The sequence below is a fragment of the Nyctibius grandis genome, chromosome 11 (assembly GCF_013368605.1).
Source record: "Nyctibius grandis isolate bNycGra1 chromosome 11, bNycGra1.pri, whole genome shotgun sequence".
In the NCBI taxonomy this organism is placed as follows: domain Eukaryota; kingdom Metazoa; phylum Chordata; class Aves; order Nyctibiiformes; family Nyctibiidae; genus Nyctibius; species Nyctibius grandis.
In genome coordinates, this window is record NC_090668.1 from 6,728,648 (window position 1) to 6,745,184 (window position 16,537).

Below are 16,537 nucleotides of genomic sequence, written 5' to 3' on the forward strand. Positions count from 1 at the left end.
AGCAACAAACTGCGCTGGCCCCTGTGATTTCCGTTTAACACCCTCTCTCCAAACACAGCCTTTCGTTTCCAACAGGAATTGTAACGCAAATATTTATTTCTCCAGCCCAGCTCATGCTTTTAAAAGGGAAACTATGCGGCATCATCTGGAGCCGGCGGAAAGCTCCAGTTGCTTCCCTCTTGCTCTCCTCCATCGATCAGAGCAAGCAGCTGAAGGCAGCCCCTCTTGGGCTGCATTTTCTCTCCTGCCCACTCCCTCCCCGCGGCTGGAGGACCTTGGACGGTTGCTGTAGGGCAGCAGGGAGGCGGAAACCTGAGCTGCAGCTTTCTCTGCCCCGAGGGATGCACAAATCTGACATCCAGCTGCCCACCTCCGGCTTTAATTGCCTGACAGAAGGAAAACTACACTGATCGGAGGCTGGATGCAGTCTCCGGCTCCGGGCTCTCCCTGTGGTCCTCTGCCAGTGGGTGAGGCCGAAGCGTGGGGGGAACCTGCAGCCAGAGCAGCCCAGAGCTGCTCGAGGGATGGGGAGGACAAGGCAGTCCAGGTGTTTGTCCTCTTCCTCCGGGCTAAAAAAATTAAAAATAAACCCAATAAACTAAGCAGCCATTTGACAAAGCCTGCATCCAAGCGCTGCGGAGTCGGGGTGCCAGCGGCCCCCTCCACAGCCAGCTCCGGCACAGTGAGGGCAGTGCCCGCCGGTGTAATCAATGGCGGCTGCGCAGGCAGCTGATCGCACGCAGCCCACGCGCTAGGCACGGAAAGAAGCGTTTTTCTGGGAAAACCGGAGGGTGTGAGGGCAGGATACAAGTGCCCCCGCTATCTGTGGGCAGCCGCCCCTGCGCTCGGTATCTCCTCCTGGCGCCGGGCCCTTCTCCCAGGGCATTTTCATTGCTGGTCGGGAGGAGACTCCCCAGCACCGTGCTTAGCCTGGTATTTCATCTCCCTGCTCCGTGGCAAGAGCAGTCTCACTCTGGCTTTTTCACCTCCCTCTGCAAAACAACCCAGGGACAGTGAGTATGATTGTTTCACCCCCACTAAAAATGGGGAAAGGCAGAAGCCGGTGCTCACAAAGTGGGCTTGGGCTGGGCTACGAGGGGCAGCGTTGGGGAGGGACCGAAGCACCTCGGTGTGCAGCGGAGAATCAAACCCGCACAAGCATTTCCTCCGCTCCAGTGAGCGCTGTAACCAATTTTTCCATCCCTGTTTGGGAGGCACAGCACGCATCCACCCTTAGGTAGCATGAAGACGCTCAAGAATTTGTCTTTCTGAGAAACCTTTTATTTGGCATAATCCACGCTGGCGCTCTTCAGAGCGAAACCCTTCCTTCCTCTCCCTACTGAGAAAAGCCTCGAGTACAGGCTTCTGCCGCGCTCGCAGGCAGGCCCCGCTGTGATGCAAGGAGATTTAGTTCTTTCTCAGTACTGTGTGGGTGTGGAAAGCCCAGCCTTTGGATTTACAACAGCCCGCGCAAACTTTTCCTTGCTAGAAGTGGCCTGACCACAAAACTTGCATGGAGAAGGCCTTGGTAAACAGCTGGATCAAAGGCTGCAATGCCCCGATTTCCGGGGCCGGGGAGGTGGGGCTGCCGGCGGGGCTGGGGTTACCAGCAGCAGCTGCACCTCGGAGGTCTGAGCGCTGTTCCTATGCTGGAGCTTTGCCAGAGGCTTTAACAGAACCAGGGTCAGGAGCTGAACCAGGAACCCTGCAGCGTGGGGACAGGCTGTTTCGTTTCCCAACACGACTGCCTTAGCAAAGAACCAGACGATCCTGTTAAGGCCTCACAGAAGCCCTGGCAAAAAAAATAAAATAATAATAATCCAGTGGCACTTGGAGCAAGATATTCCACTTTCGTGCCCTTTAAACAAAACCATCCTATCATTACCTTTGCCCACCCTCTCAGGGAGTGTGAGGGACAGTGAGAAGCGGGGAACCTTTTGCTTTCTCCTTACCCAACCAGTCCGTCCCAGCAGCCTAATTCTCCATCTGGCTCACTGCTTCGTCCCAGCTCTCCAGAGAGTTTGCTGGCTGAGGGGTAGACAAGTGTTCCAGCTCGTAACGGCCGTTCCTCAGGTCACCCTTTTCCTCTGCCAGCTTTTTATTCTTCTTGCTCTCAATGATCTGCTGGAGCTGACGCCCAGCGTAGCCTGGTTTGGCAGTGAGCACGGTGGCGGGCACGGCGAACCCCAGGATTTCGGGTACCATGTAGGGCCGGAGCCAGCCCACCAGCGGGGTGCTGCCGGGGGTATAGTGGGTTTCCTTGTGATAGAAGAGAAGTCCGTCAACCTGTAACAAAAGGAGAGTGAATGAAAGGCCAGAGCTGGAGGCTTTTGCAGGTGGATGACAGAGCGCCAGGCGACAGCACCGCTCTCCATTTACAGGCCAAAACCACCAGCTGGATCATTTTTCCTCAAGCAGCGCAATAAATAGCGGAAGGGAAAGGAGAAACCTGCGGAGCTCCTGCCCTGAAAGACCAGTGCAAGGCCAGCAACTGCCGGATGGCTTTAAATCATCAAAGGCAAACAATTGCAGCCCGACGTCAGCACGGACCAGCGCTTTTCCGCTGGTTGCCATCATCCCGTCCTGCAGAAGAGCCATCAGCTTTCTGAATCAGACAGCGCACAGAAAGGCCGCTTTCCTGGATTGAGGTTATTTTAAATAATACATTGGGAGAGTAATTAGTCAGAGCGCGTGATGCCAAGGAGCCCCGATTCGTAACGCTGCTGCAGCTCTTTCAGCTGCCTTATGCAAAATAAATTCTTCATGTTTCCCAAGAGAGAACTTCTCCAGCAATCGATGACAGTTAAGGGCACTCAGGACTTTGAAGGTTTAGGCCCTAACTCTTGTGCTACTATTTCCACACTCTGCAATACTGCAGCTGGCTGACGTTTTCCCCGCTTCCCCACCATGCTCAGGGATTTTTCACCCCCCTCTTCCTGCATGCCCTTCCCAGGGGTGTACTCTGCAAGGTTCAATCCTGTTGTCAGGCTGACTAAGGCTGGTGCTCCTCTTAGCTCAGCCTCACAAGCTCTTCAAAGGCCATTTGCCTATGAGTAAGAGCAGCAGAGTGGGCAGAAGAGATGAGAAAAAGAGCCCACCTCAGGCTGAATTGCTCCCAGGCCTACAGCCCCCAGAATATATACAGCAGAATGGGACCTATAGCGGCAGTGAGCTGAGGCATGGGTGAGCCAAGCAGATCCGAGGGGATATCTGCTACCGTGCCGGACCGCGAGCCAAGCTGAGCAAAGGTCAGCACACATCCACCTCTGCTCCGTGGATGTGAACCTCCAGCAGAGAGGGCAGAGCTTCTTGCACTACTCTGTCCGTAATTTTCAGTCACTGTTAAGATCTTGCAAAATAATCCCAGAAGAAGGGGGATTCCTGTGCTAGGAAAACATAAAACCAGAACAGTAAACATCATGATGAGCTTGTGTAACCCTCTGGATATCTAACGTACAAAGCTTCTCCCTCCCCCTGCCTCCTGGGAAGACTTGGGAAGAGCCAGATTCTGCGGCACCCCAGCACGCCACCTGCACATCCAGCCCATTCCTGCGGGTGCACAGCACTTGGTGAGCAATGCAGATTCTCTGGCACCCACAGGAATGTTTTGGTAAAGATCAGAGCCTGGAAAGGCTTCTGCCTTCCAGACCGCTCCAAAGATCTTCCCCAAGCTGGAGAATTCAAAGGAGTTCAGCCTGGTGGGGAGTTAGGTCATGTTCTTCCTTACCGTGATTTCTCTTAAGTTACTGCAACCCCCCTATTCCTGCCAGTTCATTTAATTTGTTGGCCGGTCCCTACCCTGAGTCACCGCGCTGACACCCCAGCCACGTCAGAACAAGGGCTGACACCGTCCCTAAACGACCGAACCTGATGACAAACTGGCCTGGCAGGATTTCACATTTCACGACCACACTTTTCAGATTTTACGTGCTTAACAGTAGGCCCATTCCTTCACTCCAGGGGTTCTCAGAGACTTTGGCTCACTCTGCCTTAGTGGAAACCTGAACATCGTTTTACTCGGATCTGGGTGTAGGACAGTAGCTCTTAAGATCCACTCCAAAACCCACTCCAAATTCAGTGCCAGTCAGCTGATCCAAAGTCCACTGAAGACAGCGGATCAGGCCCTAACGCTAAGGTTACAGATTAACTCTGCAGACCCAGATCTGCAAGCACTGACCACATCCGTTGCCACCGCACGCACGAGATCCTTGTGAGGATCACGAGATGCTGGGCCCAGGCACAAGCAGACCGCTGTTACACCACACTGTCTACAGCAAGGCTGTATCTTGCCTTCTGCAGTTTCTTTATGTGGTGTCGGTGGAAGCTATCTGCAGGGATTTCTCGGGCTCCCTCTCGTGGCACATCACCCAGAGACCCACAGCTCCCTTCACTCCTGGAAGCGGCCCCAGGGTTTCTGTGGGGTTACCGGCTGCCTTTGAGCCAAATTACACCACGTTTCACTTGCTGGGGTCGCACCCCGATGTGAACCTGGGGGGAAAAAATCACAGCTGGATTACAAGGGAGAGTCCGATCCACTCCATCTCCCTCCCCCGGCGTTTCGCAACTGTCTCCTTTCTGCTCTGACCGCAGTGGGGCAATACTCCTCAGCCTTTTCTCACGGGAGCAGATGCCTCAGGAAGGAATGAAGCTTTCTTCAGCAAAGACGGGAATGAGTGTTTCTACAGAGGCACTCGGAGCATTCGTAATTGAGCAAGTCAGCTGTAGGAAACCTGGGATGCCTTCTCAATACTCCCCGATGTGTGTTCAGAGCAGGGTCTGGCAAGACCAGCAAGGGGCTGGGACTTTCCGACTCTCTAACGACTGTCCTGGCTTCGACAAGCACAAAGCACTGTCAGCCCTCACAGCCAAATTAGTGTCCCTTAAATTTAAACCTGCGCTTACGTTAATCGCTAACTTGGGCCGGGAGAGCACAAGACACAGTCAAATCAATGTGGCTGTTGGCTTAGCGGGACAAGCAGCCTCTGTAGAGGCTGTTCCTGATCTAGGGCTGAGACTGGGCACTCAGCAGGAACTGCTGCAGCCACTGGAGGAGCTTCTGGCTCCCAGATGTTTGTCACTAACACCGTGGCAGAACGCCATCGCCACCTCCATCCTCTTCCGCTTCGGTGCCAGGTCAGCCAGGGTAGTTACCAAAAGCAGCCTGAGCTGTTTCACAAGGGCCTCCAACTTTCTGCTCCCAACCACGCGGAGCTGAACAGGGAGGCACACAGACCTGCCTGTCCTGCCCTTCTCCCACGGCTCAGCGGCGAGGACCCAACAGCACTGACTTCTACAGCTGCTGAAGCAAATGCGTGTCCTGTTCAGCCGCTCTTGCTGGGGGAATGGCCACCCCAGAGAGAGCCAGGAGCAGCAGGAGCCAAAGGCAGGAAGCTGCTGGTTCTGTACCACAGCAAAAAGCAGAGCTTGCACTATCCCCTCCATAAGATCCAACAGCAGTAGGAGGAGGACAGACTCACCTGAACCCATCCCAGCCATTTCTGCCCCCAGCTCCAGCACGTCTCAGGCACACACCCCTAACACCCGAACCCTTCAGAAACCCTCGGGAGCTTACCGTCACCCTTCTCTTTCCTCCCCACAAGACAGCTGGGGGCCTTCCACACAGAAGTAGCTAGACTAAGGAAACAAAGCCTGTGACAGAGGACACAGAAAGACACCACTCTGCCCACCCCGGACACAGCCTGTACCTGGGGACAAGGTAACAGATCGGCCACGTGCATAAAAGGCATCCATCCGCCATACAGGGGGACAAGAGCGCAGCTCAGTGAGCTTCCCGCAGGCCTCGGGAGAGCACAGGTCCCGAGCGAAGGGGGTGCACCTCTCTCCAAGCACTGGCAGATGCGCAGCGGGGCTGGCTCTAAGGCTGAAGTCCAAGCACCCGCCTGCGTGTTCTCACCTCAAAGGGGAAGTCCGTAGCCAGCACCTTACAGAGGCTGTCCGAGGAGCAGGGGAAGTTCTGCAGGCCCACAAATTTGAACTGAAAAAGTAGAAGAGACAGAAGAGTTAGAAGAGACAGAAGAGAGAAAGTTAGAAGAGACAACCGCATGACCTAAAGCAGGACAAGTCACTGAACCGAGCGCTGGTGTGGAGGCAGCTAAGAAGGATTTCCCCAGTGCCAAGATCCAGCCCAAAAGAGACAGGGTGAGGAACAGGCATCAGATGAAGTAACCAGAGAGGAAGTCTCAAGCAGGGACCACATCATTAAACTGCTGGCCTTCCTGCCACAGGGCATTGGGGGCCCAACAGTAAAAATAGGCTCAAAAGAGAATTAGGCCAGCTCCTGAAAGGCAGGTGCTCCGGTGGCCATTAACTCCACAGTCTAGGTACAACCACTGGCTGATGGAAGTCAGAGGGAACATGACAGGTATCCCCAATTCCTTACTCTTTCCACAGCAACTGGTCTCTGATTACTACGGGTCATTGGGGCAGACAGACCTCTGATGCGATTCAGAGCAGCAATTCCTAAGCAAACCCTGGGTCTAGAGACAAAACGAGAGCACCGAGTTGACCGTCGGTGCCGATCATACCCCACTAGAGTAAGAGGGAGCGCTGGCATGAAAACCCACAGAAATCGCCCTCAGCACCAGAAAGGACAGGGGTGGAAACTTTTTACAGAGAACCCCCGACTTCTCTCCAGTAACACTGGATAAAACACGTACATTGCCACAACTTTACAAACCTCATGCCAGTAACAGAGCATGACCTTTAAAAGACCGGGGGATTGCCACCACAATGCCCAGACAGCATGAAATCTGGAGTGCCCAGAAAGATCTATTTCAGGTATTTTATCATCCCAGCTCCAAATGACCTCCTCTCTGGCATTTTACGAGCGAAGCGGATGGCAGACTCAGCACACAGCTCCCACATGCTCACCGATCCCTTTTTTCCAAGCATCCAAGACTGCAGGAAGGAGTGTTCAGGAGAGCTGTCCCCGAGATGCTCTTTTAACCGAAATAGAAAATGATGACCTCCGGGCAGGATGCGAAGCAGACAGATGTCTGCTCCGGGCTGCTGGCTCAGCCAAGCAAATCTTTCCACCCAGGAAATGAAAGCTGAAACGACCCCCTTTTCGCTAGGTAGCTGCCTCCTAGATATTCCCGTTGGAGTCAGAACAGGATGTTCTTCAAATACAGATACCTTCGCTGCTGGCAGAGGAGCGGTCACCCCCATTTATGACCGACCTGCTCAGCCCACAGGAGCTGCTCTGCTTAGCTGTCTCTGAGCACGCACAGGGGCCGCACAGCGATCAGGTCCTGCTCTGCAAACTCTGCTCCAGAAGCCATGCTGCCAAATCTCTTATGTCTGTCCCCAAAAATAACTTTCCAAGTTGCTGTGGGTTTTAAGTCTGACCTCCATGTGTAAGTCTTCAAAGGAAGACGTTTTATCCTTGCTCAGCAGGGAGTCTGGGTGGCAATTCGGCATCCATCCCGAGAACTTCAATGACTAGCTTACGCAGGAGGGAAGGCTAAAGCTTTATGAGCCTTTCCCCTTGCCTCGTGAGCCCACAAGACTACGCAGGAATCATTCCCATTGTAGTCAGGCTGCCCCGGTGGAAACCACACTGGTTTTCCATTCCATTTCAAGGGAAAGCTAAAAACGGCATAGAAGTTAGCTGATACCCTGCAGTCTGATCTCCCTCAGCACTTTGGCTGGGGGGAAGAAATAAAACCACACTCATTTACAATACTTAGTGGTTCTATTTACATCCTGAACGCGGCATCCTATTTCGTCAGTACACTTTGAAGCCTGATCTGTGAGGGGGAAAAAAAAAAAAAGAAAAAAGCTTCCGCTTGTGAAAGAAAGTGCTGAAGCCTGCTGAACAGGAGAGCTTACCCCCCATCCTCCTCCTCTCTGTACAAAAGAACTTACTGGATTAATCTTGCTTTTCTCTCCCAGCCCTTTCTCCTCTTGGATCTTAGAGAAGAGCCAGAAGAATCTGAAGTCGGTCTGTGAAAGGAGGCAGAGATTTAATGACTACCCACCACGCATCACTGATCAGCACCTGCCGAGCATCTCCATTCCTCTGCGCTCACCCAGGAGATCTACAAACTCAGCTTCACCTGCAGAACCAGCCAGCACCCCAAACCCTGCTGTTTCCCCCGACACCACCAAAAGACGTACCCAATTATTCCAACAGCCCACAAGCTGTAAAGATGCTGGTGCTTAGACGCTATATCCATCCTCCTGCATAGCAGGCTACACCCAGTGCTGGCTGCAAAGCAGCACACGGAACAGGGAACAGAAGAGAGGGCAGGGCAGAGGGAGAGATTCAGTACCTGGCAGTCATAAACGGGGTGTCCTCTCCAGCACATCACATCGAGGATATAGTACGTCTGCTCTGCCTCGTTATAGATGCAGTCCAAGATGCAGTACACTGCGCACACAAACACAGGGAGGTCCAGACACGCTCCAGAGACTGCCCAACCCAACAGGCAATCGCCCGATCAAATCTCTCCTGCATTAAGCCCACCCTGATGTAAGGCCAAGAGATGCAGAGAGACCTCCTTCTGTTAACAGAAGCTGCAACCACAAAAAGCCTCCAGCCTGGAGTCCAACAGGCTACCAAGGTACCAGCCAGAGGCATGTCAGGCAAAGGCATGTTTCAGAAAAAGGCATTTACTCAACAGTAACTCCCCAGGACAAGCAAAGCAACTGCAAGAGGCATTAAGAAAGGCAGCACTGTATGCAGGTCTCTGTCAAGAGACAGAGAAGATGTTGAGGTTTAAGTGTGTCAGTTGACCAGGCAGCTAATTAAAATATGTTCTTAACTAGCATAAAAGTATCTGAGATTATCCACGTCTAGTTATCCCCGGAGATACACAAACAGGCCTGAAGCTAACTACCCCCAGCACCAGAAACGGGCACAGCTCGGGGGCTCAGGGGAGCCGGAGGAGCCGCGCCGAGCCTGCCGCTGCGCACGCTCCCGGGGAGTGGCAGGCGGTTCCCCTCTCTCCCAAATACCTCCTCAGACCCTGACCTTTCTCGCTTGTCAAGTTCTTCCGGTTCCCACCCGGCAGCAGGGATGGGAACCTGTTGACACAGAAGCCGCTCTTGGTGTAAGCTGCTGTTGTGCCCTGAGAGGAAAGGGGACAGAAAAAAAAAGTCAAAACACGTGGCCCAGTCTTACACTGTTTGGCACAGTGAGGGTATGGGGAAGAGGTACAGGTCCTTCACCGAATGGTGAGACGTCACCGCTGCTGCCGCTTACCCTGGACGCCACAACGAGCGCCCTTTTCCCGACAGGACACACCACTACAACCCACTCCTGCTCCAGATCCAAGGGGACATCGACCAGCCATTCAGACAGCATCAGCTACGGAGACATGCAGAAAAAAATAAAGCAGTTAACTTCAGGCGAGTTGTTGCTATCTCAAACTCACAGCCAGAAGGTTTTGACTTGGCTTCTACAGCTACACTGGGTGCTTCGGAGGAAACTGCTCATCACCCTGCACTATAGCACCAGAGGGGCTCCCTCCCTCCCTCTCTCTAATCAACCTGCATAACAGACTCTCTCCCAAGCCTTTCTCTTGCTTCCCAGCCACTGACTAAGCTTCAGACCACAGCACAGGGCTCACAGTCCTCGCTTGTGCACACCCACACCTTCGTCCCCACTCCAGCGTCACTTCAGCACTTTAATTAATTGATTTATTTTTAAATACATGGCAGAGCTTAGAGAGTCCTAAATATTAGGAGTAAAGAGCCCAGACAAGTTGACTTCTTCAGAGGTTGCCTGGCTATGATCACCTGAGAGGCTGTGTGTCTTTTAGGACCAAGATGGCAGCAAAGGCTGATAAAAGCCATCAGCTGAGGTTTCCCTTCCTTCCCTCTGTTCCAGACATGGGGAAAGATAGCAGTCTTAGTAACCAAGTGCTGCACAATGGGATACAAACGCTGCTAGCTGAGCCAAAAATCTCCCAAAACACCCAGTCAACCCATCTATGCCTGCTCTCCATTTGAATGCAGCATGTCTCAGGGGCAGCAGAACTGAGGCACGGTCCCTCACTGGGCACCAAAGCAGGCAGGACACGTTATTCCCAGCCCCAGCACAGCCATCCCCATGGCCGCTCACCACCCCCTGTCCCTCATCCTGCCTGGCCCTGTGTCCACACCTGCACCCAGTCACGGGCAGGCAGCTCCTCACCTGATTGGCATAGCGCTTGGGCAGCTTCTTGACAGCATCCACATCCATCTCCTCTTCCTCCGCATCTTCCCCCTCCTTCTCCTCGCCCTCACTCTCCACCCCTGCCCAGTCATCCTCTGCCAGCCTCCTGGCATGGTTCGCGTAGTCCAGCCGCCTCCTGAGGCGGAAGGAAACAGCCCGGCTTGCTCTCTTAGGGCAGGCAGCCCACCACCCACCCGCTCCCCACACCCAGGGCCGCGCCCCCCCCAGCCCAGGCCGCCCGGCGGGCCCAGCCCCGGGCCTGCCCGCTCCCAGCGGGGCTCCCCCCGGCCGGGCCTCGCCGTGCCCCAGCCCCCAGCGGAGCTCGCTCGCTCGCTCGCTCACTCACTCACTCACTCACTCACTCTCTCTGGAGGCGCTGGAGGCGGAGGAGGCGCTGGCGGCGCTCGGCCTGCCCCGGGCCGCCGCGGGCCTTGTAGGCGGCCAGGCGGGGGTGCGGGCCCGCGGGGCTGTTGGGCCCCGACAAGGCCACGCCGGCCACTAGCGCCGCGCTCAGCTCCTCCATGGCGACGCCCGCCTCGCGACCGTGCGTCATGACGCACTTCCGCCTTGGCGGGGAGGAGCGGTGCCGCCGGCGACCAGCGGCGCCCCCTGGCGGCGCGGAGGCTCCGTGACACACCCCGCCACACACCCCACCCCCCCGTGACTCAGTTTCCCTTCCCACCGGGAGTGGGGTGGGGACACTCGGGGCACGGGCGTGGGGAACAACCGGGGCGGGGATGGAGGGGACGCTCCGGTGCAGGGACGCGGGAGCAGCCGGTGGCGGGAGCCGTGCCCCCCCCGCTCCCCACGGGACGTGGCCGTGGCCGTGACCGTGTCCGTGGGCGGGCTCCGTGCCCCCCGGCCCGGCTGCCTGCAGAGGGCAGCGTGAGACGTGCCGCGCCGCTCCCCGCGGCTCCCGAGCTGCGAACCGGGGGGGAGCTCGGCGCTGCCCGTGCGTCACGGGAGGCTGGCGGCCAGCCCCCCCCCCGCCATCGCCACCGCCACCGGCATCGGCATCGCCACCGGCACCGGCATCGCCACCGGCATCGCCACCGGGCAGCAGCACCGACATCGCGCAGCGGCACCGGGCGCCGACACCGAAACCGGCCGGCGGTACCGACAGCGGCGGCCCCCCCGGCCCCGACCCCCCTGCCCCGGCCATGCGGTGAGGGCTGCCCGCGGCTCCGGATCCGGGTCCGGGTCCGGGTCCGGGTCCGTTCCCCGGCGCCGGGAGCGGCGGCGGAGCCGAGCTCCCCCCTCCTTCCGCCACCGGCAGCGGCGGGGGGCTGCCCCCGGTACCGGCCCGGGTGCTGCGCTGCCTGCGGGGCCCTTCCCCTCCGTCCTGCGTGAGATTTGCGGATTTCAGGGGGAAAAAGCCCCAAAAAAACCAAAACAACAACAACAAACCACCGAACCCCGGGAAAGTCGGCCCGGAAAGGAATTGCAAAACCCCCGGGCCGGGATCACCGGGAGGTTGGGCTGGGTTTGGGGTCGGTTCCCGGCGCTTTTCCCAGCACCCACCGACTGGCAGCCGCTGGCGGAAGGAAATTGGGGTGTTTTATCCACAGGAGCGCCGAGAAAAGTCGCTTTGGATTTATTTCCTCGCTTGGCAGCCGGATCTTTTCCTCTTGGAAAGTGAAACCGTGGGATCAGCGTCCCAGCGAGAGGAAACCTGCGTGGCCATGGCAGAGCCCGGCTCTTGGTCCGGCCGGGGTTGACATCCCGTAGGAGCGAGGGAAATGCCGCTCGCGTGACCGGGAAATGTTGTTTTTAACCGGGGAATGTTGTTTTTAACTGGGTTGCTGGGATCAGCGGGGTTACTTGGATATACGGCCCTCGGCGTCACCTCGTAGGGCATTTCTTTCTCCACCTTTTATTTTATTTCCCTGAGAAACCAGCCGAGCCTTTTCCCACCGTGTGGGGCGGCCCCGGTGCCGAGCGAGCTTGCGGTATCGCCGTGGTGGGGTTTGGGTTTCTTTTTCTGCCTGCGGGGATTGTGTTACGCCGTGTCCCCTCCCGCCCCGGGACCGGCCATGGCGTTGAAAGCCAGAGCGTTGTACAACTTCCAGAGCGAAAACAAAGAGGAGATCAGCATCCAGGAGAACGAGGAGCTCGTCATCTTCAGCGAGAACTCCCTGGACGGGTGGTTACAAGGCCAAAACAGCCGCGGGGAGACCGGCCTCTTCCCTGCCTCCTACGTCGAGATCCTCCGCTCCCGGTCGAGCTCCAACTACACGGACTTCTCCGGCAGCCCGGCCGGTTCCCCAAGGCACGACTCCTCCTTCTACGCAGCCCCCCCTAACCCCGGCATCTCCTACCAGGGCAGTTTTGAGGATGACGATGATGATGATTGGGATGACTGGGACGATGCTTGCACGGTGGTGGAGGAGCCTCGGAGCGCGCCGGGCACCAACGGGCACCCTTCGCCCAGCCTGCAGTACCCGGCGGCGTACGGCCACCACCAGCACGCCGGTTACCGTCCCAAGCCGGCGCTGGAGAGGCAGGACAGCATGAGCTCCTCCAAGAGGGGCAGCGTGGTGGGGAGGAACCTCAACCGCTTCTCCTGCTTCGTCCGTTCCGGGGTGGAAGCCTTCATCCTGGGCGACGTGCCCCTGATGTCCAAGATCGCCGAGGTGTACTGCATCGAGATGGGCTCCAAAGGACCCCAGTGGAGGGCGAACCCCCACCCCTTCATCTGCTCCGTGGAGGACCCGACCAAGCAAACCAAGTTCAAGGGCATCAAGAGCTACATCTCCTACAAGCTGACCCCCAGCAACATCAACTCGCCCGTCTACCGGCGGTACAAGCACTTTGACTGGCTTTACAACCGCCTCCTGCACAAGTTCACGGTCATCTCGGTGCCCCACCTGCCCGAGAAGCAGGCCACCGGGCGCTTCGAGGAGGACTTCATCGAGAAGCGTAAGCGGCGGCTGATCCTCTGGATGGACCATATGACCAGCCACCCCGTCCTCTCCCAGTACGAGGGCTTCCAGCACTTCCTCTGCTGCCGCGACGAGAAGCAGTGGAAGCTGGGCAAACGCCGGGCGGAGAAGGACGAGATGGTGGGCGCCAGCTTCCTCCTCACCATCCAGATCCCCACGGAGCACCAGGACCTGCAGGACGTGGAGGACCGCGTGGACGCCTTCAAGGCCTTCAGCAAGAAGATGGACGACAGCGTCCTGCAGCTGACCAATGTGGCCTCGGAGCTGGTGCGCAAGCACGTGGGGGGCTTCCGCAAGGAATTCCAGAAGCTGGGCAATGCCTTCCAAGCCATCAGCCACTCCTTCCACCTGGACCCTCCCTACAGCTCGGATGCCCTCAACAACGCCATCTCCCACACGGGCAAGACGTACGAGACCGTGGGGGAGATGTTCGCCGAGCAGCCCAAGAACGACCTGTTCCTCATGCTGGACACTCTCTCTTTGTACCAAGGGCTCCTCTCCAACTTCCCAGACATCATCCACCTCCAGAAAGGTAAGGTGGCTTCTTCTCCCTGCGTGATGGCCCCATGTGAGCGGGGACAGCATGGGGAGTGGGATGGGGGTGCAAAGAGGAAATCCTGTGCTGTGCGGTGCTGGGAATGGGGATGGCGTTTGAGGATGGGGATGGGGATGAGGATCGGCATGAGGATGGGGATGGGGACTGTTGCCTATGGCTCCCAGGCAGGCAGCATGGTCCCTGCTGGCACAGCTCCCCAGTCACCCCAGCCCAGGAGAGACTGCTCAGGCTGTTGGGTGCCGGACCAGGCTGTGCCCCAAGTGACGCTGTGGGCTCCATAACTGCTGCTGGCACTGCCCAAAGCGCTGGCCAGGGTTGTCAGTGCCTGTGTTGCTCCCCCCGAGCCATGAGCTGTTGGCTCCAGGGTGACCTGCCTGGCACCTCGGAGTGGCTGTAGAACCCCAGGGCATTGGGGCTCCTCGTGTCCCCTTGGGCTTGCTGGTCCCCTGGGTATTTGGGGGCATCAGGCAGGAGGAGAGGGGACGAGAAGCGTCTGCTCTGTGGGCAGGCAGGGCTCGGTGTCCCTTTGCACCCAGGCAGCGGGGTGTGACGCAGACGGGGAGCGGGGTGTGGGAGCGGGGCCGAAGTCCACGCACTCCTCCCAGCCCTGCTGCCTGCAGCAGGGAGGGGACACCCGCTCCAGCGTCCCCGGGTTTTGGGGGACAGGTTGTTTTCCCCGGAGTGAAGCCGGCGCTGTCCGTGTCCAAGCATCCAGGGGTGTCCGTGCAGCGCGCCGCACCCCTGGGGGAGGCTGGGCACGGGGAAGGGGAGGATGCGATCCAGCCCTGGCCGCTGCCTCGCCTCTCCCTCCCCGCCTTGTTTACCATGACGGGTGAAGAGGGGCTGGATCCCGTCCGGAAGCGAGACCGCGTGGGCAGAGCGGAAGGCAGGATTTGGCCTCCAACCTTTGCTTCTTCCTCCTTCTCCTCCTCCTCCTCTCTGCTGGGAGCACCGGAGGCATCGTAACCCTGGGTCCAGCGCTCCCGGCAAAGGGCAGGGAGAGGGGGAAGAAGCCCAGGGAGCTGCGGCCGGATCCTGTTTTCAGGCAAACAGGCTCTGTGCTAATGAGAGGGGAGGAATGCAGGGCCGGAGCCAGGCAGGATTCTTTCAAAACCGAGCTGTAAAAATAAAGGGAAGGAGGAGGAAAAAGTGGTGTCAGAGCATCAGCCGCCTCTGGGACGGGGAGAGGCTTTCCCAGCCGAGCTCCAGCCAGCACTGCACCCCGATTCACCACCTCCCGGGCTGGGGTCTTGCGTGCCGGGGTGCTTGGCTGTGATAGCACTGCCCCACATCAGCTTTGCACCCCAAGCCTTGAGTTGCACACCTCCAGCAGCCCAGACCCCCAAACCTCCTGCTAAATACGAGGCTGACTGCGCAGGGATGGGGTGGGAAAGGAGCTGGGGTGGTCAGAGTCCAGAGGGAAAAGGCTCCTGGTCTTTCCCTGCCTGGAGGAGAGGGATGGGGATGGATGGGCACGGGGAGGTGACAGTCGGGGTGCGCACAGGTCCCTCCCTTATTCACGTGGGACAGCTCTGCAGCTCTGGCTGCGGGGCCAGGCTGGTGCCCCGGCACTGGGGGCGATGGGCTGGGCCGGTGCTGGCCGGGGATGCGTGTGCCAGGGGAAGGGGGACAGAGGGTGGCACGGGTCCCTCAGCCTCTCCCCCTTCCCCTGCCTCGCCAGGCGCCTTCGCCAAGGTGAAGGAGAGCCAGCGGATGAGCGACGAGGGCAGGATGGACCAGGAAGAGGCGGACGGGATCCGCAAGCGCTGCCGCGTGGTGGGCTTCGCCCTGCAGGCTGAGATGAACCACTTCCACGAGCGGCGCGTGGCCGACTTCAAGAGGATGATGCAGTCCTACCTAAAGCAGCAGATCGTCTTCTACCAGCGCGTCAGCCAGCAGCTGGAGAAGACGTTACGCATGTACGACAACCTCTAACGCCTCCGCTTGCCGCCCCGCCGAGACCATGCGCTCCTCTCCCCGCAGCCTTTGCAGAGCTCCTCTGCTTGTGACGGGCTGAGAACGAACGGGAACTCATGACGCTAGTGACCAAATACCTTCAGGCTTTCTGCCCCCTTTCCCTGGGGACCTCCTGCCCCGCCGCGGGTCTGGCTGGGGCGCAGGGAGGGTCACAAGAGAGACAGACGTGGAGGTGACAGTTTCTCTGCCCAGTGATTTTTAGCTTTCTGAAAACCCCTCCTCCTGGAGCAGAGAGGTGGGTGCATCCAGCCCGCTGGGAGAAGAAATCAAAGCGGTCAACATTTTGCACACTAAAAGCTTTTCTGATGGGAACAAAAAAAAGAGAAGAAAGGATCTTTATTTGGAAGAGAACGATTTTTTTTTCTTTCGTGTCACGAGATATTTTCAATATTTTCCATTTTTCGCAAATGTTTCTGCAGCATTTTTACCAATCAGTTTTTAAATAGATGCACAGAGGCGAAGGGAAGTCTCTTTCTCGAGCACAGCTGTTGCCTGGGAAAAGGGAGGGGGGAAAAAAGGGAATTAAAATAAAAGCCCTACAGCCTTTTCAATAAAATTGTTGGTAGAAAAACCACCCACCTCCTTCCCAGAGATGTCTGTGGAAAACGGAGCTGCTCCAGGATCCCAGGGAAGGCTCCACATCCGAGCATCCCCCGGCGTCCAGCCAGCTTCCGAAAGTGCTGTGCGCGGCGGGGGGCTGAGCGCCGGGGGGACCCCGCACCGGCCGCCCTCCCACTCACCAAACAACCCACCGAGGGACAAATCCTGCCCTGCCCAGGGTGGCAGGACCCAGGGCAGCGTGCTGCTGCTGGGGAGACAGCGGGGCTGGCACGGGGGCCTTGTTTTCGAAGGGAAATGGTTGAGATAAATCACAGCGAGGAA

At 57.7% G+C, this 16,537-nt stretch overlaps 2 protein-coding genes across 2 annotated transcripts; one reads left to right on the top strand and one right to left on the bottom strand.

The window, feature by feature from the left end:
* Positions 1-1,259: 1,259 nt before the first annotated feature.
* On the bottom strand, positions 1,260-10,703 carry SNUPN (snurportin 1). Its single transcript, XM_068410789.1, has 9 exons — positions 10,543-10,703; positions 10,160-10,316; positions 9,227-9,331; positions 8,996-9,092; positions 8,295-8,392; positions 7,888-7,965; positions 5,915-5,995; positions 1,953-2,286; positions 1,260-1,792 (listed from the first exon to the last, which is right to left on the bottom strand). Exons 1-8 carry the CDS (start codon positions 10,701-10,703, stop codon positions 1,975-1,977), a joined length of 1,089 nt encoding a protein of 362 aa, XP_068266890.1. The 3' UTR covers positions 1,260-1,792; positions 1,953-1,974.
* A 462-nt stretch (positions 10,704-11,165) lies between these two features.
* SNX33 (sorting nexin 33) lies at positions 11,166-16,193 on the top strand. Its single transcript, XM_068410356.1, has 2 exons — positions 11,166-13,654; positions 15,360-16,193. Exons 1-2 carry the CDS (start codon positions 12,214-12,216, stop codon positions 15,611-15,613), a joined length of 1,695 nt encoding a protein of 564 aa, XP_068266457.1. The 5' UTR covers positions 11,166-12,213; the 3' UTR covers positions 15,614-16,193.
* Positions 16,194-16,537: the final 344 nt, after the last annotated feature.